At 31.3% G+C, this 26,308-nt stretch overlaps 1 protein-coding gene across 1 annotated transcript in view; it reads left to right on the top strand.

Moving 5' to 3' along the window:
- Window positions 1–2,885, top strand: part of LOC130821615 (protein FAR1-RELATED SEQUENCE 5-like) — a 3,898-nt gene extending 1,013 nt beyond the window's left edge. The window contains exons 2-4 of the mRNA XM_057687403.1: window positions 135–2,223; window positions 2,320–2,356; window positions 2,736–2,885. Coding sequence (XP_057543386.1) covers window positions 135–2,223; window positions 2,320–2,356; window positions 2,736–2,885 — 2,276 coding nt within the window. The remainder of the gene's footprint in view (window positions 1–134; window positions 2,224–2,319; window positions 2,357–2,735) is intronic.
- Window positions 2,886–26,308: the final 23,423 nt, after the last annotated feature.

Raw genomic sequence — 26,308 nt, 5'->3', positions numbered from 1 at the left:
AAAATATTTGTTGCCAAGGTGAATGCTACTATGTTCTTAAAAAAAGATACTATGTTGTGATTAAAAGTTACTATGACGATGTATAGCTACTGCCTTCTTTTTTAATTTTGGAAAAACTTTGGATTGTTATACAGGGACTCAAACTCCAAGAACTATTACACAAGTTACCCCAAATGGTTCAACCCTGTGGATTCCTCATTGTGAGTTTGATAAAAAGCCATTTGTTGGTATGGCTTTTGAAAACTTAGAGAAAGCCTTAGATTTTTATGGTAAATATGCTGAAATTTGCGGTTTTGATATACGTTCATCTACTACCTACAAAAAAAAGGGTATTGTTTTTTTAAAATATTTTGTTTGTAGTAGGGAGGGTATCATAAAACCTAACCCTAAGAAAAGTGCAGATGTTGTTGCACGTTATAAGAGATCAACCAAAAGAATTGGTTGTAAAGCTAGATTGATTTTGAAATATGACATAGCGAAGAGAACATACCATGTTTTAAAATTCGAAGAGGCGCACAATCATTGTCTAGTTAGCCCTACATCGCGTCAATTTTTATTGGGTAATAGGAAAATGACTTTGTTGCACAAAAATTTCATATCTAAGAATGCACGGGTTAATATAGGACCGGTCAAATCCTTTAGATTGTTTAAGGAAAATGTCGGGAGTTATGAGAATGTGGGAGTGACAATGCAAGATTTTAAGAATTTCCATAGGGATTTGAAAGCATATATCAAAGGAGATGATGGGAAGATGTTGATCGAGAATTTTATCAGAAAAAGAGATATTTACACGGGGTTTTATTTTGATTATGCTTTAGATGAGGAGGACCACATATCACGTTTATTTTGGGCCGATGCGATAAGTAGAAAGAATTATTGTTTATTTGGAGAAATGGTTACTTTTGATTGTACTTATAACACCAATAAGTATAGCATGGTTTTAGCCCCTTTTACCGGAGTAGATCATCATAAGTCTTGTATTACATTTGGTATAGGTTTATTAGCTAAGGAAGATAGTGAATCTTTTGAGTGGTTATTTAGAACTTTTTTACATTGTATGGGGGAGTGTATGCCAACATATTTGATAACTGATCAAGACCCTGCAATGAAAATTGCGATTAAAAATGTATTTCCACACACAATACACAAACTTTGCATGTGGCACATCATGAGTAAAGTGACTGATAAAGTTGGACCGGAATTGAACAAAAATGAAGATTTTTTGAAAGAATTAAATGGGTGTGTGTGGAATATTGATCAAGAAGAAGATGAATTTGAAGAAAAATGGGAGGGAATTATGACCAAATACAATCTTCAAACAGATAAATGGTTTACTAGTATATTTAGTATACGAGATCAATGGATACCCGCATATTTTAGGGATATCCCATTGGGGGGGATTTTGAGAACTACATCCCGATCGGAAAGTGTTAATAGTTTCTTCAACCACTTTTCAAACCCTCACATGACACTTGTTGAATTTTATATGAGTTATGAAAGTGCAATGGATGCACAGAGGTACAAACAAGATAAGCTCAATGCTGAATCACTTCACACAAACCCACAATATAAAACACCATTGCCGATTGAAAAACATGCCGGTGAAGTCTATACTAGAAAAAATTTTTTTCTTTTTCAAAATGAAGTTTATAAGTCTTGTTTCAAAACTTATATTCAAAGTATTGAAAAGAATGAAAGTGTGGAAAGTATAACTGTTTTGGACTCAACGGTAAGTAAGATGTACAAGGTGAATTTTATACTGGGAAGTTCGATTAACGAGTTGAAGGTAGATTGTGATTGCAAGTTATTTAAACGGATAGGAATATTATGTTCCCATGCGATTTGTGTTATGAGTGCAAGACAAATAACACAAATACCAAAGCAATATGTTTTAGATCGTTGGACGAAGCTAGCATTAAAGAAGCCTATTTTTGATTTGCATGGGAATCTGATTGAAGAGAGCAAAAAGTGTAACAACGTGGGGAAGTTGTTGGGGGAAGTTTGGTGTGAAATATTCAATTGTTTAGGTTTAGCTCAACGGAGTGAGAGTGATTTACAATCACTTTTACAAAACCTAAAAGATATTAGTAGAAAATTGGAGGAAAGTGATGATGTGAGGGTGGACATTACTAAAGAGCAACAAATCGAATTGTTAGTAGGCACAAGTTCATCTTCGACAATGGAAATACAAAACCCAATCCAATCAAAGAACAAAGGAAAAAGGCAAAGAATAATTGGGGAAAAGGAACAAACTATTGAGCAAAGCAAGAAGCCCAAAAGAAAGTGCAAAACTTGTGGTAAATTTGATTATCATGATAGTCGAAATTGCCCATCAACAAAAGATACCCCACTTAAGGTATAAAATATATATAATTTGCTTATATTATATTGTATCCTTATTAAATAGTTTGATTATGTAAATGAAAGTGCAAAATTTTTGTTATGCAGGAAAATTGATGCTGAAGAACAGATAGATAAAGAGATTATATTAAGATGACTATGGATAGCTACTGTCTTTTGTTTTGTAATTTTGAAAAATCTTTTGTTGCAAAAATGAATGCTACTATGTTCTTAGGAAAAGATACTATGTTGTTATTAAAAGTTACTATGACAATGTATAGCTACTGTCTTCTGTTTTGTAATTTTGAAAAAACTTTTGTTGCAAAAGTGAATGATACTATGTTCTTAAGAAAAGATACTATGTTGTGATTAAAAGTTACTATGACAATGTATAGCTACTGTCTTCTGTACATTTGACTGGTTATGCACACGGATGTTCTGCTGGATTCATAGCATCCTCCTTACTAGTGGATGCACAAGGTTTAGGAACATCAGCTGTTACTGCAATTTTAGGATTCCTACATGCTGCTAAATTTGCCCATTAAACATGACGGTTTTCTGGTCAATTGATAAACCTTTATTTTTTCTCACCCACTTCGACTTTACCGGCCTGAAACCATCCTCATTTACCAACAGATTAGGCCGGTGATTGGTTTGCTTGATGCCAACCCGACACTCCAATTCATATGCCCAAATTGTTTACATTTGGAGCACCATAACGGGAGCCAATCATACTCGACATGCTGAGTTACCAAATAGGCATTGTGGTTCATCTATTTTTTTTATATGACATCTTTGCATCCAACGGTTTGATAACGAATGCTTCTTTATCAAATAGAATTCCGGTCATACTACATGCTCTCTCTTGTTCCTCTTATGAATTGAGTCTAACCAAGAAAACTCCTTAGTTTACCATACAGGGGGGCGGTTAGCACCAACAACATAGCATACCACTTTGTAATTACAACTCCTTTGTAATTTTGAAAAAACTTTTGTTGCAAAAGTGAATGATACTATGTTCTTAAGAAAAGATACTATGTTGTGATTAAAAGTTACTATGACAATGTATAGCTACTGTCTTCTGTTTTGTAATTTTGAAAAAACTTTGTTGCAAAAATATCAGCCTTGTACTTCATCTTGTACAACCTAAAGCCTAAGTGCCTGATTATCTACTATGTTCCATCAAATGTTTGTACAACTTAAAAATTCACAACTTCATCTTGTACTTCACATTAACGAATCTTTAATCTTCTGATAGAAACTTGTTTGGCAATGGAGCGTCTTTTATCTTTAAAATTGGACAGCTCTTCTAAAACTTTGGATCTTTGTTTGTTCAAATCAGATAACAATAAAGATCCGGCAATCTTAACTCTTGCCACATGTCTCAATGGAGCCTACATAAAAACAAAATACATTTAGTTTGAATCTTTTAATTAGAATGTCATTCAAAAAAAATACATTTAAAAATAATATTAAGAAGAAAAATCGTAACTGCATTCAATATTGGACACTGGAAATCAACTGTTCCCTCGAAAAACAGCATGCTCATCATCATAAATACATCACTTTCAATGTTTGTCCTAGCAGTCATTTTCCAATCGGTGGGAACTCGTTCCATTTTCCATAATGGAATAACATGAGTAGCTTGCATCTTATCATCAAAAATTGTTGACAACAAATCTTTCTACAAAAGTTTCATTTAAATATTTATTAATAAATATTTCATAATCTTAGCAACATAGGCAAAAGGTTTTTCAGGATAATAAAATGCTACACATACCATAGTGTCATCGAGCTTTCTAATTTCTTCTTCTGAAACAGCAGTATGGTTCACATTGTCTATCCATTGAACCATTCTTAACTTCATATTCAGAAGAAGTAAGAAGTACTGACTGCCTTTCAATATCGGGACAACAATCTGTATATTATATATCACTGAATCAATAAATATATCTAAAAAAAAGTGACTGCACAAGTACTAACTACCTATTAGTAGCTATAACAACTAAAATAGTGACTATATAAGCTAATCAATCATTAAAAAAATATCTTACCAGATCAAACTTAGTCAAATCAACTTGGTTGAAATCCACCCATTTGACCCAAGAATCACAAATTAAATCAATTTGTTCAGAACCACCATTATTATTAAAATCCAACAAAGCAAGCTGTAAAAAAAAAACAATGAAATAACTAAAAATAATTCAAAATAAAAGAAAAGTAATTTAGAATAAAAATGACAAAAAACGTACACTAGAACTAGCACTAAAGAAGAACTTTTTTGAAGATTGCTTGTTCTTTTCATTTTCATTGAGCAATAAACACCAACAATCCACAACAGAAACATGAGTACACTTTGAGGGATCCCCAAGAGTATAAAACTCTTCCCTTTGAATCCTCAAATTGTCCTCATAATTAATGAGCAATTCACTGTCAAATAAAAAGGAATTAAATAAGTATAATAAAAAACAAAAATCACATAAAAAGAAAAACCAAAAAAAAAGACTCACCTATTGTCAAAACATTGATCAGAAACAAAACAATAGTCAACTGTTTCTTGAAGTAACGAACCAAGTTGTCTCATATATTTTTTGTTTCACTTCAGCAGATGTGAAACATATGTAAATTTATCATTCACACCTCTGAAAGGAATGGAACACTTAGCCCTGCCATGTATCAATACATTCTCATAACCATGGCTTTCAAAAACAGTGATATTATTTACAACATCATCATCACCCTCATCAGCAACATTATTTACAACATTATTTACAACTTGATCCAATTCAACCTCATCCACTACATCTACATCTACATCACCCTCATCAGCAACAAAAACCTCATTCACCATCCTGGGAATAGAGGTAACCCATTTAACCGTGTCAACTATCTCATCGATTGTATTGAGCACGGTAGGATTCATGAAAAAACTTTGGGTTTCAGAAAAAGGTGTGGATGAGGTAGAAGGAACATCAGGAAAAGGGACAGGAGGAGAAGAAAATGAACGTTTTTGTTCTAAAAACAACTTAATTTTCTGCATGTAAAACTCGGAGACAACTTGAGTGTCTCTCCTCATCAGCATCAGCAACTCACATATTTCCTACAAAAATAAGTAAAGATAAAGTTAAATGTTGTTCAAATTAAAAGTAACTATGTTCTTAAAATACTATGTTATGATTATTTTCCAAAAGTGAATGCTACTATGTTCTTAGAAAAAGATACTATGTTATCATTAAAAGTTACTATGACTGTGTATAGCTACTGTGTTCTGTTTTGAAATTTTGAAAAATATTTGTTGCCAAGGTGAATGCTACTATGTTCTTAGAAAAAGATACTATGTTGTGATTAAAAGTTACTATGACAATGTATAGCTACTGTGTTCTATTTTGAAAATTTGAAAAATGTTTGTTATACAGGAGAATGCTACTGTTTGATCATACTTACACTTACATACTTAAAATGCTACTGTGCATATCATTAAAATGTTATCATTAAAATGCTACTGTGTTTGATCATACTTAAAGATACAGGAGAATGCTACTTTGTTATCATACTTAAAATGTTTGTGATTAAAATGCTACTGTGTTTGATCATACTTAAAGATACAGGAGAATGCTACTGTGTTATCATTAAAATGTTTGTTATACATAAATAAGTAAGATCATACTTACATCCTCAGCTACTTGGCGTATTTCAGAATTACGCATTGCATTTAACGGCAAGTGAAACTCAATTTTATCTTCGTCTTGCACTGTTTGATCTCTGAAGGGTTCTGCATTTACACTTGGTTGACCAATATCAACGTTGTTCACCTTTAACCCAACAGCTTGACCATACTCAAAAACCATCGTCTGACTCACGGGATATGTACTCAAAATTAAACCACTGCCAAAATGATTAGCAGATGTTTCCTCCTTAATTCTTTTTGACACATCCTTATCAGTCCAATGAGAGATAAGGGGTAAAGAGGATGGCAAAGAGATATTCTTGAATTTCAAACGATGAAAATAAATTATTTCCAACAAAACAATGCATCCAGAAAAAAATTGCACCTTTCCTTTACGATATCTAACAACAGAGTCACAAAACTGATCAAGCACATACTTACACCAATTAAAAGAACTAATCTTATTCGAATCTATTATGGACTTTACAATCTTAAGGTCTATTGTTCTGTTTTGGGTTGGGGCTAAGAAAGAAGAAATAGCATGCAACACAAACAGTTGCTTGAACTCATCCCCACCATCAATCATCCTAGGGATCATTCGTTCAAGCAATTCTAAAGGAATTGCTGCATTTGTATCTTCATAACCAAAAAAGGATCTAAATTCTTGTTTCAAGGGAAAATCAGGATTATACTTGTTCGCACACCTTGAAACTATATCTACATCATTGTTTGGGTTCAGAGGTAGACAAAAAACATCATATACATCATATTCAGAAATGGGAAAGCACTTGAAAGAGTCTATCGAAAACATACAACTACCGGGATCAAAACAATCTACAAGCCAACCAAGCATTGCAGATGGATTTCTACATAACTTTAAATCAAGAAGGCCACCAAAACCAATCTCTCTCACTGAGATTTTTTGTTTCTCAGTGAATCCCTTCATCAATTTGATCAATTGAGAAGGTCTACTTTTTGTCTGGAATGTAGATCTCAACCTGCAACAACAAAAAAAATATACAATGTTCTTAGAAAAAGATACTATGTTATCAATAAAGGATACTATGACTATGAATAATTACAATGTTGATGACCTGGAATACTTTGTTGGAATTACAATTTTGGAATTCAACATACCTTACAGACCTTTGTTGTACATTGTCAGTTTCCTCAGCTCTTCTCTTTCTTGTGTTGGAATTCAAATGTAAATTAGAAGTGGAGGGAATATCAACTGGAATACTGCGACCTCGTTGATGACCTGACTTCGAAGTTGACGAACCTCTTGTTTTTGCCATGACAACTAAAAAAAAAGTGATAATCGAAGATTTAAAATACCAGAATTAAACCAAAAATAATATCAAAATGTCGAGACTAAAAAAATCAAAACATCGAAGTAAAGTCGCAGAACAAGATGAAGAAATTAACCCTAAAAATCGAATGAAAATGAAAAGTCGCAGAACAAGATGAAAATCGAAGTAAAGCAGAGTAATATCAAATAATATCAACAGAAATTAACCCTAAATATCAAATACCAGAGTAATATTCAAATAAACACCAAAAATCGAAGAAAATAAACCCTTAAATCAAGAACTGAAATACCTGAAATAAAATCCAAGAACGATTGAAGAACAATGAAAATGTCGAGATTCAAACGAAAGTAAAGCAGGATGGAACGGTTGAGATTCAAACGATTGAAGAACAAATAAAATCCAAGAAAAATGAACGGGAGGAAGACGAAAATTCTTGAGGATGGAATGCAAAGAAAATGTCGAGAAAGTAAAGTAGGAGAGAGAAAAAAAAAATTCTTTATATATTGAACCGGTTAATCAATAAAAAACCGGTTCAAATTACATGAAAAATCCAAATTGAACCGCGTGCAACTATGAAAAAATGCTAATTAAATCTGTCCGTTGATCAAAAAAATGAATGGTTTAGATTACTTCTCACCCTTCTCATTTTCATACCCCTTCTCATTTGATCCAAAATCTATATATATATATATATATACACATATATAGATATATATATACACACACACACACACACACACACACACACACATATATATATATATATATATATATATATATATATATATATATATATATATATATATATATATATATATATACATATATATATATATATATATACATATATATATATATATATACATATATATATATATATATATATACATATATATATATATATATATATATATATACATATATATACATATATATATATATATATATACATATATATATATATATATATATATATATATATATATATATATATATATACATATATATATATATATATATACATATATATATATATATATACATATATATATATATATATACATACATATATATATATATATATATATATATATATATATATATATATATATATATATATATACATATATATATATACATATATATAAATATATATACATATATATAAATATATATACATATATATATATATATATATATATATATATATATATATATATATATATATAGATATACATATATATATATATATATATATATGTATATATATATATATATATATATATATATATATATATATATATATATATATATATATATATATATATATATATATATATATATATATATATATATATATATATATATATATATATGCATATATATATATATACATATATATATATATATATATATACATATATATATATATATATATATATACATATATATATATATATATACATATATATATATATATATATATATATATATATATATATACATATATATATATATATACATATATATATATATATATATATATATATATATATATATATATATATATATACATATATATATATATATATATATATATTTATATATATATATATATATATATATATATATATATATATATATATATATATATATATATATGTATATTGGTGATTAATTTATGGTAATTATTTGGTGATTTCAATTGTGTATATTAGAGATGAATGTTATGCATTGGTTTGTTGATTATACGAAAAAAAAAGAAATATACCCATTTTATGCTGTGGTTTTTGTTGAACCGCAGCATATAGTGTGGTTTTGTGTTTCGGTTTTGAACCGCGGCATTTGTAACTGTCTATCTGTTGCTATCACAATCGATTGGGTTCAAAACTGCAGTATTGATGGCCAAAAAATCACAGTAATTGATTATTTTTCCACTGCTGTTTTATCGTTTTGCATATTTATATTAAATGGTTTTTTTTTTCTTATTTGATAACCGTATTTCCTATCTTATGCCCTCATATACTACTATGATTCAACTATCTACACAACAGCTATTAAATTATCACTTTTTTAACTTATATATTCCCCTTACTCTCTCTTTCGTTGTGGCCCAACATATGTTTTTATAAAAATATTGAAAATTAATGCATTATTAATTGAGACATTTATTTAAAATCCAAGGAATATAATTACTATAATTATAAATATTTTATAACCATTTGGACGCAAAAAATGTAAAAATAAAACTAAAATACGAACAATCGACATCGCAATTTCTCATAACAAGTGTCGGAGTTTATTAGCATTCTAATATTCTCGTTCCGAAATATAGTTATTGAGATTATTATAGTTGTTGATACTTTTTATTGTTTAAGTTTATTGTAATTAATGTGTAAGAAAAAAACAGTTAGATTTTTGAGAGACCGTCTCTTTGAAAAATGTATTTTAAACCCGACCTATTAAAGATTAATTTCTACTTACATTATCTTTAATGATTACTTACCGTATCTTTAATGCTTACTTTGAATATCTTAAATGTTTACATATATCATTCTTAATGCTTACTTATAATATTTAAAAATATATATAATAGGCTGGCCCAATTATAGATGGTTTTTTCAAAAAGACCATCTGTCATAAGAATTTGTGGAAAAAAAAATAATCAAGTGACATTTTGTATAATTCATTTAATCACATACATTTATAATATTAACTTTTATACAAATTCTTAAATTGTACGGTCTCATGGTGAGACCAAGTCTATTGGACTGACCCATGTACATCTAATGCGTTAAAGTGATCACATACAATCATAAAGTAATAAATTAGAAAAATAAATTAATTATATAGATCTGTCTCATTATGAGACAGTCTCATACAAGATGAACTATAACTTTTATAATTTTTAGTTAATATTTCAATACATCACAATTAAGCATTTAATTGCATAAAACATCAATTGTGGCTTAATCAATCAAATAATATAGCAAATATATTCGAACAGACCAAGTTTAATGTTTCAAGAAATAAATAGTACTCCTAGTATCTAGAAGAATAATTAATATAGTAAGAGATTATATAACATGTAATTAATTTACGTTTTACTAATTGCTCGTTTCGTTGAAAATAAATTCATATATTGTTTTGTTACAATATTAGGTAATTTGATAAAAATAAATTCACCTATTATTTATTACTATCTTCTAACCTTCTTTTAAAGTCAAGCAATCAAGAATAAATTAAACAATACTTGTTTATTTTCCATCAATTATATCTAATAGATGAGTTTATTAAAAATAAATAACAATTAAAGTTACATACATTAAATGGAGCAAAATTAATTTGTTTTCATCATATCATAAATTATTATTATAATATAGCTTAAAATAACATATTTGATTTTAACCAATAAAAAAATGGACTACATCATAATTTTTTAAATAAAATTAAAATCAGCATACATGATTTTTGATGATATTTTATATTTTAAAGTAGTTAATAATCAGACAAAGTTCAATTACAAATGGGAAAAGACTTGAAAATGAAGCAACAAAACGTGAAAATTAATGATTACCCAAGAAAGATTCTAAACAATTAGATTAGGCGATGAGTTATAGTAATTTCAAGCGTAAATCGTAATTAGCCACTTAACAGAGATTCGCTACTTATTAATGATATACGTTAATCAATTATTATGCTGTTGGGTGGTGACCCATTGGGAGTTTCATATTGTTCGTTTAGATATACTCCGTTCGTTTTCATATGTTCTTCTTAAATAGAAATTACGGATTTTAATGTCAAACTTTGACTACGAATTTTCATCAATCTAGAAGAAAGAAAATATATTTATGTGGGATCTTTTAAAATTCGTCTCATTATATACTTTCTAAATATCAACTTTTTAGAATTTTTAAAAACTCACAATTAAAATTATTTAATTTTAAAGTTTGCATTGGGATGAATGAAAAAAGTGAATAAGAAGAACATTTAAAAACAAAAGGAGTACTTTTTTGATTTAGATGTACTAATTTTGATTGCAGCAAATCTTGTATGAGATCGTCTCATAGTGAGACGAACCCATATAGCCAACACAGTAGTAAGAAAACATTAAAAACAATGAAATTTGAATTGTATAGGGTAATAAATTTTTTTAAGGAAATTAGGCTTACCCAATTGAGACTGTCTTATGGTGAGAGACTTGAGACAGTCTCACTAAAGAATTAGTAATTTGATTAATATGTAACAAACAAATTAAATGAAACAAAGGAAGTAATATTTTTGTGAACGATGTTGAAGTATTGCAGTTGTAGAATGCAGATTAGAGTTGTAATATTTCGTTCATCAAGTCGATTTTGAGTTAGAAATTTCGGGTCGATTTAAAATTGAATTACTCTTTTGTACACAGTAGTTTTTACGTAGATTTAAATTAATTTTAAATTCAAGTCGAAATCGGTTTCCATTCACAAAACCATTACTAATTGAAACCTTTTTTGAACTTTTTGAAATAAGTATATAAATTATTGTATATATTTCAATGATGAAAAAAAATATAATTTCAGGCACATTCATGGCAAAGTAATTTCAAACTTGATTTTTAAAAAAGCAATTCAGAATGAGAAGTTTATAAAAAGACAAATATATACTCTTATTTATTACAACCCATCTCAAAATCTCATAACGAGGCAATTTTCAATTTTTAAAATACAATTTTAATTTTTAAAATTTTCATAAAGTTTTTAACTTTTTAATTTTGACAATTAATCTCCAGCTACACTTGAAGCATGAAAACTGTTTAAAAAACATAAAAAATAGTTTTGTAAATATATTAAAACATTTACTTCGTACTATTCTAATTAATCTATTGTACGACAGCCGAAGCAAAGATCGAAAACAATAACGGAAAGCAATAAAGATTCAAACAAACAATAAAAGAAAATTATACCGAGAAATTAAGGTGGTTCACTATCAATGTGATAGCTACATCCACTGGCACCAAAAATAAACTTTTCACTATAACCGGGAGCTTACAAGATGAATGAGAAGCTACAACAATGGAGCTCCAACTTTTTTTCTCTTAGTTTTCCTCACTTTGTGTTTCATGCATCTTTTAATTCTAATTACATGGGAGCTTTGTATATTACATCTCATAATAAGAAGAAATTAGGATTAACTTAACAAAGTAACCGTCCAAAAACAAGAGAAATTGTCAAAGAACGTGCGAAAACTAAAAACCCGCAAAAAACTGCACAAGTCATGAGCCGTGCGTTTGGTCGCCAGCCGCAACTTGACTTGTGATCAGAAACTTCGCACTGAATGCTCGCGGGCCGTACACTTTAATTTGTCGCGAGCCGCGACACACTTGTATTCCAAAACAGATCCTTTAACCAAGTTTCTTGCGAGACACTATAAAATTCGCGACCCGCGAATTTTGCCTTCTCAACCTTTTGAAAAAAGTCAAACCCGTGGATTTCAGTCAATGCTCTTGATTCATCATTAAAACCTGATCTTAGACTCGGTTCGAGTCAAAAAATCCGAGCACACTCTTTGGGCTTGTTTGGCTTACATTTTTTCGACTTTGGTAATGGAGTGAGTTTAGGCATTCAATTAGTTATTTTTTGGTATAATTTTGTTTTAACTCATTCCATGTTAACCATTACCCGTATTTTGATATCTGTAATTTTCTAAGAACAAGAAGAAAGAGAAATTACTTTACTGTTTTCCTTATCATATATTATTGTCAAACAACTAATAAGCTTCACACTTATTAATATTCACTTCTTTTTATCCTTCATACCAAACATTTCCTTAGTTTGTATTGTATTCTCAACCTATACATTAAACTATACTAAGGTGAGATCTTATTTAATTCGTTTTAACATATATTTTATTATTATTATTATTATTATTATTATTATTATTATTATTATTATTATTATTATTCTTAATTTTGCACATTAATAAATATTGAAAATTAATTTAATGTACTAACATGTAAAATCAAAAGAGACGTAATTAAAAATATGAGGATGTATCTGTCCTTCGAAATAAAGGCTTGACAATTTTATACCGTCTATTCAAACGGATGTCGGATAGTCTATGGCTCTATCCTACTTTGCTAAGAGCAATGTTGTCTAATTCGCTATTTTTGTGATAATCGAAAATTTAAATAACCAAATTTTAGACTCCTTTGAATTATTTTGTACGAAGTGCAAATTCAAGCTATATATATATATATATATATATATATATATATATATATATATATATATATATATATAATATATATATATATATATATATATATATATATATATATATATATATATATATATATATATATATATATATATATATATATATATATATATATATATATATATATATAAGTTCCCATATTTTAACAATGTGTATGAACGATCATTTGATGTAACACCCAATTTTTAGTAGCAACTAGAGGCAAAAATGTGTGGATAGTAACCAATATGCTTGATTAGCTATGGGCCAAAATGTTAGGTTCATTTAATGGGTTTTTTTTGTTTTTATTTGATTACCAACTATAGGTAAAGATTTCAAGATTTTTGTGTCAAGTTTAAATTTACTTTTCATTCTTTGCATGTAAGTTTAAAATAGTGGAAAACCATATAAATTAAATTTTAGTCTAAATAAGATATATTTAAATTATTATGGTATACGGTACAAAATTTCTTCTAAATTAAGAATTTAATAACCAAAAGTTAGACTATTATGAATAATATTTCTTGAAGCAAGAATTATACGACGAGTAGTGAATTACTTATAGACTTGATTTGCTTAAAGTCACAAATTTTGAGTGATTCGGACAATTGGGTAATGACTAAAAATGGTAGTGTCTCTAAAAGATGCAGTGAAATATTTTCATTTTCAAATGCAATTTATTTCGCTCAGAGAAACTATTATAAGAACGAGAATAGGATGATGACAAACCATTTTTTTATATCTAAAGAGATTACGACCAGTAAAATCGTCAACTAAAAGAGATTTAGGTGTTAAATTATGTTGGACTTATTGTGAATGTCAGCATATTAACGGGGAAATACGAAGTGCACACTTCATAAACCAAGGAGATATATCATCCTAAAACCATATATCAATGGAAAGAAGAGCTCCAATAACATATTAAGTGCGTACATCATCTTTAATTTATTGATATAATATAAATCATCCAAATATTAGATTAGTAAACCCTCTAAAATAAATTTTGGCACAAATGGATCACTTTTGATGAGCTCAAGAATTAAATGAGTAAAATACAATGAGTAGCTAAGGTGTGGGCCACCAAGGCACTAGTAATAGATGTTTGCATGCATGTGGTCACAAAATGGACCACCACATTCCATAATGTGCTTTCCAACTCTTTCACGAGAGGCAAGAGTTTGCGCTGCTACTTTGCTAATTGCTTGTGTAGTGTTTATGCTGTGCAATCAATTAAACACAAAACTGGGCACTACATGAGTATTACTACAATCATTCTTACTTTATTGCTGGCCTCTTCAAGTGTTATTTCACTTTCGTATTTATGGCTTCCTATCCTCTTTTATAGGATCGAGTACTAATCCAAAATAATGACGTACACTAGCAAGTTTACAAGTAACAACTTGGAAACTTCCTACCTACCTATAGTATAATGAGCGACAACTTATGTTAATCATAAAGTTTGATTAATTTAATATCATTAATGACAGAGAAAATGTACATTGTTTTCACTAAAATTTAAAATGTACACCATGTGATATCAATATAAGAAAAATTATCATTAATACTACAATTTCTACTATTTTTCCCACAATATACCAGTGTTTGATATATCATCATTATTAGCATCATACCTAATGTATCCCACTCATAAAAAAATATGATTAGGCTCTGGGGAAGGAAGGAATTCAGCAACACATTGTTGTCATTTAGAGCGTATAATGGACATCAGAAATTATAATTAATCAAATTAAATACTTAATTTAAATAAATTAATTTGAGAATATCCCAAGGTTGCAAAGTTTCTGTTTTGAACAAAAAGTAGTATTCACGAATTGTGAAACAACTCATAGAACGCGAGAAAGGAAGGAAAAGCTACTGTTTTGCGGCTCGCGACCTAACTAGCGGCCCGCGAATTTCGCTCCATTTTGCAGGTTTCTTTCAAAGTTAGTTTATCCAATTTGTTAGTTTTAATGTAACTATCAACGATTAAATATGGTTACATTAACCAGATATATTGGGATGGATTGATTGAAAGCTGACATTGGTTCGTGAATCGATCTTGTGTTTCATGGAGTAACATGTTGCTTCGTGTAAAGGTGTAAGCTATTCTATAAGTATAGAAGGCTTGTGTGGTTATTTTCGACATGCAATTTCTGATTGCTTTTTTTCTCTAGCACTTTACATAGAGAACTTGCAATCCTCGATTGTAATTTTTCGTATCTTCTTCCATTTAAATTTTTCTTACATCGTTCTAAATTCCGTATGCTAAGAATTTAGTGTAATTCCTTGAATCTCAGAACATATTTTTAGTTTATTCCCAAGCACTGTAGTAGGGAGGAAATAATGTTTTAGGAAAGAGCATCTCGCCTAGAATTAATATCAATTTCAACAAAATCTTCTTGTTACTTTGTTTGGGATTGAAGATCGGTTTCTCAGAGTTCTCAGTGGTGTACATAAGCATATTTCTTGATTGTCATATGTAATTTGTTTTCTACTACAAACTTGTAACTATATTTTATTGTTTATTTAATAAGTTAAAGTAAACATTTTACAACAATCTAAAATATCAATTTTCTTTGAATTACGAAATGGCAAGTCCCAAGGATTTGACTACCAAATTGTCAAACTTGACAAGTTTGTAGGTAATGAGTTTAAGAGATGGCCAAAGAAAATGCTTTTTCTCTTGACTACTTTAAAAGTTGCTTATGTGATAAGTACACCAAGGCCTAGTGAAAAGGAAGATGAGACTCCGGAGGATATCCGTGCTAGAAGTAAATGGGATAATGATGACTTTATCTGTAGAGGGCACATCCTTAATGGTATGAGTGATACTCTATTTGATGTTTACCAAAATGCTGAATCCACTCAAGAAATGTGGTCCTTGCTTGAAACTAAATATATGGCCGAAGATGCATCAAGCAAAAAGTTTCTTGTAAGTAATTTCAATAATTTTAAGTTTGATGATAATCGCCCTATTATGGAACAATTTCATGAGATGCAAAGGTTGTATGATAATCTTAAAAGGCATGACATAAATATGGACGAACTCTTTGTTGTCTCTAGTATTATTGATAAATTACCACCATCATGGAAAGATGTTAGGAGTACCCTCAAGCACAAAAAGGAGGAACTTGATCTTACCCAACTTGCCACCCATCTTCTCATAGAAGTTGGGATCCGTGAGCAAGAGAAAGGGAAGGATTCATCCTCGGTTTCTACTATTAACATGGTAGGAGAAAATTCAAACAAGTCTAAACTTGTGAAAAATAAGAAAAGGGCCTCGAGTTCTTTCAAGGGGAAATCTAGTAATTTTTCCAAGAAACCTATGGTTGGTGGGTGTTGGTTCTGCGGAAAACCGGGACATCACAAGAAAGATTGTTTTCTTTTCAAAAAAAAGAATGGTAACAAGGGTGAGGCTTCTAATAGCCAAGATCCTGTGAATGAAGGTATTTCCTCACAATTAATTAAATTTAATTCCAATTTGGAATTAAATGGAACAAATTATAATATTTTTTGTGTGCAGGATGATTCATGGTACATCGATTCGAGTGCCTCTAAGCACGTTTGCATGGATAGGAGATGGTTCAAGACCTTTCACAAGTGTGATGGTGATGTGTTTCTCTATATGGGAAATAATTCTACTATTCAAGTTCTTAGGAAAGGTTCGGTTGAATTGTATTTCACTTCGAGAAATCTTCTTACTTTGAAGGAAGTGATGTTTGCTCTTAAGATTGCAAGGAATTTAGTGTCGGGTTCGACCCTAAATCGTATTCGAATCTGATCGATGTGTAATTAGTAGGGGTGGTGTAGTTATTGGAAGATGTTGTTTGAATTGTAGTTTATTTAAGCTTTCTATCAAGACATATTTAGATAATAGTTTATCTCGTGTTTATGATAATAATGTAAATATGTATGAATTATGACACAATAGACTATGTCATGTAAATTATGAATGTATGAAACATATGGGTGAATTAGATATTATTCCTATGTGTGGCTTTGATAATAAAAAATATAGTACTTGCATGTTAAATAAAATCACTAGAAATCTTTTTAAGAAAGTAGAAAGATCTTTTAACATTCTTGATTTAATTCGTAGGGGGGGGGGGGGGGGGGGGGGAGTATTATAACCCTTGTTATTTCCAGGAAATGGAAATTATCCATGAAACTACGGCGAGTTATTCACCACAATCAAATGGTGTTGCCGAAAGGAAAATCGGACATTACAAGAAATGGTTAACTCTATATTTTCCTACTCAGGATTGAGTGAAGGATTTTGGGGTGAAGCGATGTTGACCACGTGTCACATCCTTAACCGGGTTCCCACTAGAGGGAAGAAGGCTATTCTTGATGAACTTTGGTATAATAGGAAACCAAATTTGACCTATCTTTGAGTTTGGATATGTAGGGCAATTGTAAGAGTGCCCGAAAATAAAAGGAAGAAACTTGGTGAAAGAGGTTTCGATTGCATCTTTGTTGGCTATGCGCATCATAGTCATGCTTATAGGTTCTATGTAATAGAATCTAATGACTACATATCGGCTAATTCGATAACTAAGTCTAGAGATGTTATTTTTGATGAAACTCGATTTTCATCAATTGGTAGGCCTAAAGACCTACAAGTTAGTACCAATGTTCAAGAAATTGATGAAGATCAACTTAAATCTCAAAATGTTTCATCAAAAGATGAACATGTAGAGATTTCTCTTAGGATTAGTAAGATAGGAAGGATTGCCTAATATTTTTGTCCAGATTTTGAAGTCTACTTAGTAGAGGGTACAAGAGATTCTCTTTGTACATCCACACTTTATTGTTTAAATGTGGAGGACAATCCATCAACTTACGAAGAAGCAATGCCTTCTCGTGATAAGGCTTTTTGGGAAGAAGCCATTAATGATGAAATGGATTCCATCATGGGAAATAACACTTGGGTTCGTGTTTCGGTTGGATGTAAATGGATATTTATAGTTAAACGTAGACCTGATGGGTCCGTGTTTCGGTTTAAAGCAAGATTAGTGGTGCAAGGCTTTAGACAAACGAAGGGTATTGATTATTTCGATACTTATGCATCAGTTGCTAGAACTACCATTATTCGGATCTTGATTGCCTTAGCTTCTATCCACAATTTTTTGATTCATTAAATGGATGTCAAAACGACATTCTTTTATGGTGATCTAGAGGAGGAAGTGTATATCCAACAACCCGTAGGGTTTGTTGTTAAAGGACAAGTAAAGAAGGTGTGTATATTGATTAGGTCCCTCTATGGACTTAAACAAGCACCAAAACAGTGGCATCAAAAATTTGATGACACTGTGTTATCTTTTGCTTTTGTTGTCAATGAGGCCGATAAATGTGTCTATAGCAAGTTCGATGGTAAAAGAAATGGGGTTATCATTTGTCTTTATGTCGATGACATGCTCATATTTGGTACAAGTATAGAGCAATTGGAAATGACAAAGGAATTTTTGTCATCATCCTTTTCTATAAAGGATTTATTCCTAGGCATTAAGATAATAAGACGTAATGGAGGTCTTATGTTGAACCAATCTCATTATATTGAGAAGATTCTCAAACGGTTTAATATGTTTGATAAATCTCCAGTTTCGACTCCCATTTTCCACTCCCATAGATTCATGTGAGAAACTAGTACCTTATAAAGGAGAAGCTATTTCTCAATTGGAATACTCAAAGATTATTGGATCTTTGATGTATGCAATGACCTGTACAAGGCCAGATAGTGCTTTTGCAGTGGGTCAGTTAAGTAGGTTTACTCAAAAACCTAGTCCTACCCATTGGAGAGCTGTGAGAAGAGTACTTAGATACTTGATTAGAACCAAAGATTATGGTTTGTATTATCGTGGAGATCCTCCTATTTTGGAAGGATATTTTGATGCAACTCGGGCATCCAGTAAAAAGGCTAATTCTTCTACAAGTGGATGGGTGTTTATGTATGGGGAGGTGCCATCTCATGGGATCTAAGAAACAAACATGTGTTGCAGATTCTACGATGTGTTCTGAGTTTATTGCTTTAGCATCTGCTAGCAAGGAAGCAAAATGGTTAAGAAATCTCATGTATGAGATCCCTCTGTTGGTTAAGCCAATTTCACCGGTGGCTATCCATAGTGATAGTGATTCATCTTTGAACAGAGCTTAAAGTCAAACATACAATGGTAAGTCAAGGCATATTGCACTGAGACATAGTCTTGTGCATGATCTTATCAAGGGAAGGGTCATTTCTTTTGACTATGTTAATACTAAACTCAATATGGGGGATCAGTTTACTATGCCATTGAGTAGGAATTCTTTTGAGTTTTCGGCTCAAGGAATTGGTTTATGCCAATCTTCAACACCATGAGAGAGGTTTAGGAGAGAGAATGAGAGAGGAGAATGGAATTAAGCAGGAAGACAAAGAGCCATGGTTGCGCCAGCGTGGGTTTCTTTAGGAACTACTAATTAGGGTTTTGAGATGAACAAGGAAACTGCTGTCACTTGCAAGTTGGAAATTGCAACGTGGGTTTTTTTTAACAATGAAAAACCCGTCGGGTCCAACCCGACCCTGACCCGACCGACCCGTTTTTTACGGGTTCTTCGGGTTCGGGTCGAAATTTTCGGGTTTCAACCCAATTTTTTTGGGCGGCTCGCGAGTTTCGCTCTGTTTTGCGGGTTTCTTTGCAAAGTTAGTTTATCCATTTTGTTAGTTTTAATGTAACTACCAACGGTTAAATATGGTTATATTAACCAGATATATTGGGATGGATTGATTGAAAGCCGACATTGGTTCGTGAATCGATCTTGTGTTTCATGGAGTAACATGTTGCTTCGTGTAAAGGTGTAAGCTATTCTATAAATATAGAAGGCTTGTGTGGTTATTTTCTACAAGCACATTTCTGATTTCTTTTCTTCTCTAGCACTTTACATAGAGAACTTGCAATCCTCGATTGTAATTTTTCGTATCTTCTTCCATTTAAATTTTCCTTACATCGTTCTAAATTCCGTATGCTAGGAATTTAGTGTAATTCTTTGTATCTCAACATATTTTCGGTTTATTCTCAAGCATCGTAGTAAGGAGGAAATGATGTTTTTGGAAAGAGCATCTCGCCTAGAAGTAATATCAAGTTCAAAAAAAATCTTCTTGTTACTTTGTTCGGGTTGAAGATCGGTTTCTCGGAGTTCTCGGTGGTATACATAAGCATAGTTCTTGATTGACATATGTAATTTGTTTTCTACTACAAACTTGTAACTTTATTTTATTGTTTATTTAGTAAGTTAAAGTAACATTTTAAAACACACATAGCCATACAGGAGGATGCTGTCAATGAGTCTGGGGCTCTAGAGGGATCCTCAGAAAAATACTCAGAAAAAGAGGTTTTGCAACGAAAAGGACCAATTGAAGTTGACTCCACATGCCCGCATCAAACCACACAAGCTTGGCCAAGTAAACGAGAAAGCATCAATAGTCTAAGACATGAATAAGGCGCCTCCAACTACTCATATCCCTGGTCAGGTCTTCATAGAGGTGTAACTAATGTAAGTTATTTTTTATTTATTCGTCTCACATTCTCCTAAGTCTTTCTCGACGTTTCTTACCCGCCACTATGATGCTTAATTTCATCCTCCTCACGGGGTGTCAAAAGCTTTTATCTGCACATGACAAATTTATGATTAATCATGAATAGTACCAACTTAAGGAATATTAACTTTTGTTAAATCATTAATTCACCTTTGTTTTTTTTGTAAAATAGCCTACTATAGATAAAATTTGGTATTATTCTAGGTAAATACCGCTAAGTTGTCATTATTCATGTTTAATCATAAGTTGATATTATTTACATTTTTTATTCACATTCTCTATTCCTATTCTTTATTCCCATTCCCTTTAAACAAACAAAAATTTAGACTTTTTGTAGAACAAAGTTCCATTCCCTTTCTAAAATCCTATATGCCAAACAACCATCAGTGTATTGTCAAAGGCCTTGACGCTGGTTAACTTTAACCAACAAAGATAATACACCGGTTAAGTTTAACAAATGAATGAGAAAAATTTGAGCAAAAGTTCAGATAACCCGAAGAGTCGTTGGTTTTGATGACGAAGAGTCATCGGTCTTGACACCAGAGTTTAATATTTTGTTAACCTAGTCAACACTATAGAAGTTTGAGATTAACAATCATTTAGGTTTGAGATATATTTAGAATAAATTCATTTCATTCAACCAATATAACGAAAGTTTGAGGATTGAATTAACTCAAGAATCCAAGTTTTACATACGATGAAAACAATTGATATCCATATGTGAATTGTGATCATTCCCAATACCCTAGTCTTTTTATTATTGAGTTCAATTATTTAAAATAAAGATATTCTATATGATAAGCACCAACTATTGCAAAAGGCAAATGGTAGTAATTCTTAAAAAATTTTCCACAAAATAACACTCAACTCTTGGAAAAATTAACTACGGTAACATTATGGAGGTAAAAACATTTAATTTTCGTTAAGTTTTGGTAAAAGTCATAAATACCCCTAACAAATCCCAAATGTAAAGCAAATTTAACGGAAATTAAACTTAACGGAAATGTCAGTGTAGTTAATTTTCCAAGAGTTGAGTGCTATTTTGTTGAAAAAATTTGAAATTTATTAGGGCATTTTAAGACTTTTACCAAAATTTAACGGAAATTAAATGTTTTTACCTCCATAGTGTTACTGTAGTTAATTTTCCAAAAGTTAAGTGCTATTTTGTGGAAAAAATTTTAATAATTGTTACCACTCGCCTTTTACCATAATTGATGTTTACCATATAGAATTTCCCTTTAAAATATTAATTTTTAAATAACCTTTTCATTATAATTTTATTCTCTCTGCATATTTTCTAGCATGTAGTAAAATTTGCATTAGCATAAGCTTTCATGTGTTCGATATGCTTGCTATACGTACACCGTCCGTGTAGTTGTGACTAATTAAAATTTCCTACTTCTATTAATCTGAATCTGGTGACTTTTGAATTTAAGTATGTTCTGGTCAAAATGGTTAAAAATGGGTCAAAATGGTTGGATTACGATTTGGGTGTTATTAAACATCGCCACCCCTTTTCATTTTATCGTCACCCCCATAAAATTACAAAATTGCCCCTAGAGTTTAAAAAATTACGAAATTGCCACTGGACATAAAATTTGCTTAACAAATATAAATCACACTTAATAACACTATTATCACTTTAATCCCGAATATTTTTATCGAATCCTATATATATTGAATTTTCAGACGCGTTCTTGTATGATGTACAAATTCAAACACGGTACTATCTCTCTAAAAACTTTCAAAAAACGTTCTTCGGTTTTAAACAAGCTGTTAGTTGTATTCGATTAACTATGGCTAACGAAAACGACTATGAATCGGATCCGGTACGTTAATTTTTCGATTTGAATCGGTTTAAAAAAAAAGGTCGCAAAAACTGGGCGAATAGGCCATGGTTCAGTCGCACAAAACTGGGTCAATAAACCATGGTTCAGTCGCCTAGTTTGTGCGATTATATATTTTTTAAATTTTGTTTTAATTTTGTTTTAATTTTTTTTATTTTTTTTGTTTACATTAATATTTTTTTATTTGTTATTATTATTATTAATATTATTATTTGTATTTATTATTATTATAATAATTATTATTATTATTATTATTATTATTATTATTATTAATATTATTATTATTATTATTATTATTATTATTATTATTATTATTATTATTATTATTATTATTTTTAGTATTATTATTTTCATTAATTTTTGTTATTATTATTATTATTATTATTATTATTATTATTATTATTATTATTATTATTATTATTATTATTATTATTATTATTATTATTATTATTTTTATTTTTATTTTTATTATTAATGTAAGTAATTTATATTATTTTTATTTCGAATTTGCAGGAGTTTGAAAACTTCGGAGACATAACCACCCATTTTAAAAGTAGAAGTTGTGGGTGTAAATTTTTGATTGTAGCAAGTAGTCTTAAACCAAGAGAAAGACCTTGGACGGTAAGGGTGTGTCCTGGTGAAAAAGGAAGACATAACCACCCGTTCTTAGTGTACCGAGATGGTAATGTAAGGGCAAATAGGATCAATGTAGATATTCGGGAGCACATACGACAGCTTAGTGCAACCAGCCTTTATCATGACTTCTATTAGAGAAAATTTTCCTGGTTTTTTGCTAGTATAAATCAGATTTATAACGCTAGACAATCAATAAGGAGGGAAAAGATGGAGGGCAGGACTCCCCTTCAACACTGTCTTTATATGGCCACAGAACTTAATTACGTGGTCTGGACAAACTTGGATAATGAAGGGGCATTGAGCAGATTATCAGTTGCAAATCCTACCTCTATCCAAATGATACATACGTGGCCGTATGTTGTGTTGATAGATACAACGTACAAAACGAACAAACAAAAGTGGCCACTATATGAAGTGATCGGAATGACGCCAACCAATCAAAACTTCTTGGTTGCGTTCTGTTTGATGCGAGATGAGACGGCTGTGTTGTATTCGTGGGTGTTGCAGGGATTGAGAGATAATTTCGGCACAGCTCATACTCCTAGCGTCATTGTAACCGATCGAGACGAAGGTTTATTTGCAGCTATTCTTGACGTCTTCCCAGGTAAAAAGGTTTTTTGTTGATTAATTATTATCGCTCTATCTAGTGAATATGTCTTAATTACGTTCAATGTTGTGTTTAATGTAGATGTGCGGCATTTGTTATGCATTTGGCATATTGCAAACGACGTTGAGAACATGGTGGACAAGTTGTGTGGCGGGAAAAAAAAATCAACAAAGGCAGGTATTCAGGAAAAGTAGATGGAACCGCTTGGTTGAAAGTTCTACAATCGACGAATTTGAACAGAGATGGCAATCAATCGTGACTACCTGGTCGGTTAGGAACAAAAAGGTCATTCGGTATTTGGCTGGAACATGGATTCCACTTAGAGAGAAATTTGCGCGTGCGTGGACGAATGATTGTTTACACATGGATAACCAGACTACCAGCAGAATTTAAAGCCAACACTCGTCTTTCAAGTATTATCTTGGTAGCGGTAATAGCTCATTTGATACCCTATTCAAAAGGGTACACGCACAGATTACAAACCAGGAAGCCAGGATTTAGAGCTATTGCCGTCACAGAGTTGCGAGGTGAGGAGGCCTAGCCTCTTTTAAGACGTGTAATGTGTATGGAAATGCAAATGAACAGAGACCAATACCTAAGTTTGTATCTATCCCAGGAGTTGTTAGAGGATACTATATTCAGAATAGGTTCACACGGGAATGGACCTGCTCCTTATATTCACTGGATGGATGCATCGATGACATTGTACTCTGCAGCAACGTTTCTTAACATTAGCATTTCTTATTATGGTTCTGCTGACAGTAATCCGCTGTACAACTGTTTGGTTCTTCCGTTAAGGAAAGCACCGGGCGTGCATAGTGTAAATAAAGTTATACGTATATGTTGGGTGAATGGAAATCATTTTGTTCAACTGTTAATGAACGACGATTCATCCCCACTGCCGCCCGTCCATCAACGTTGGAGAGAAGTAGTTGACAAGATTTCCAGGCATATAGGAACACATTTTATTAGTAGGATTATGCTTTGGAATAAACTATGTGGGCCACGACCACCACAACGTAATAACACCGCTGACGATGCTGTAAATTTAGATAGTCCATAGTGTAACGTGATGTGTAAATCATTATCCAGTTGTATTATAGAAATTGTAGATTAAATTCTTTATAGAAATTGTAGATTAAATTCTTTGTGTATAGTAACGATGTAAGTTAATAAAAGCATGCATTGATGTAAACATGAATTAAATTTAATGTAAAAAGCGTTGATGTAAATAAATAAACGCATTAATGTAAATTAGTTTAAATACAGACTATGAAGGGCCGTGCCCCTTAAACGCTTGCCATTCGGCAAATAAATCTCTACAATCATTAAGGTACACATCTAAGGCATGTCTTTCCCGGGAGTTCATTTCCGCGACAGGAGGCAGTCTCGCCAATGGAGCGAATTGACTCGGCCATTCATTCACAAACTGAAAAAAAAGGAAAAAGGGGGTGAATATGAATTTAAACAGCATTTAAATAACATAACGACATAATAGAAAAAAAAATAAATTAAAAAAAACTTAAGTATTCCTATCTGCTTTCAGGTGGACCAAAACGGGCACTCGGTCCTTCGCCGGGGACTACGTACGGGTGGGAGCACACTATGAACCAGTCAACATAACTAGGTTCAGCCTCTGATGGAACAGATGCCCGATGAAGTTCCTGCTCACCAAGGCGGGCACTATAGAAGAACTTACTCCATGCCTCCAAGTACACATATGAAGAAGCAAACGTCACGGAGTAGGTACCGTGTGTTGGTCGCAAAGCCTTGGTTGGTCTCATAGGAGGGGGGGAATAGCCTGCACAAAGCCGACCGTCGCACTATCCGCTCCGGCAAATACACCTCGATGATATCAAAGCAAGTAATACCCCCGATGAAAGTGGTGCGCGGGTGCTCAATCGGCAAGGCCCTTGGAGCAGTCATGTACGGAGTCCATTCCACTTGCATACAGGCCAAGTTAACAAATAAAAATAATATAAAATTAAAATAATATAAAATTTCTTAGTTTTTGCTCCAAAAATTTGATGTTGTCAGTTTGTTTTTTGAGTGTGATAAGATAAGTTTTTAGTAAGATTGGGGTATATATAGGAA

The sequence above is a fragment of the Amaranthus tricolor genome, chromosome 8 (genome assembly GCF_026212465.1).
Source record: "Amaranthus tricolor cultivar Red isolate AtriRed21 chromosome 8, ASM2621246v1, whole genome shotgun sequence".
In the NCBI taxonomy this organism is placed as follows: domain Eukaryota; kingdom Viridiplantae; phylum Streptophyta; class Magnoliopsida; order Caryophyllales; family Amaranthaceae; genus Amaranthus; species Amaranthus tricolor.
Note: the sequence above shows the minus strand (reverse complement) of the source record. Positions and strands in the feature narration are given on the sequence as shown.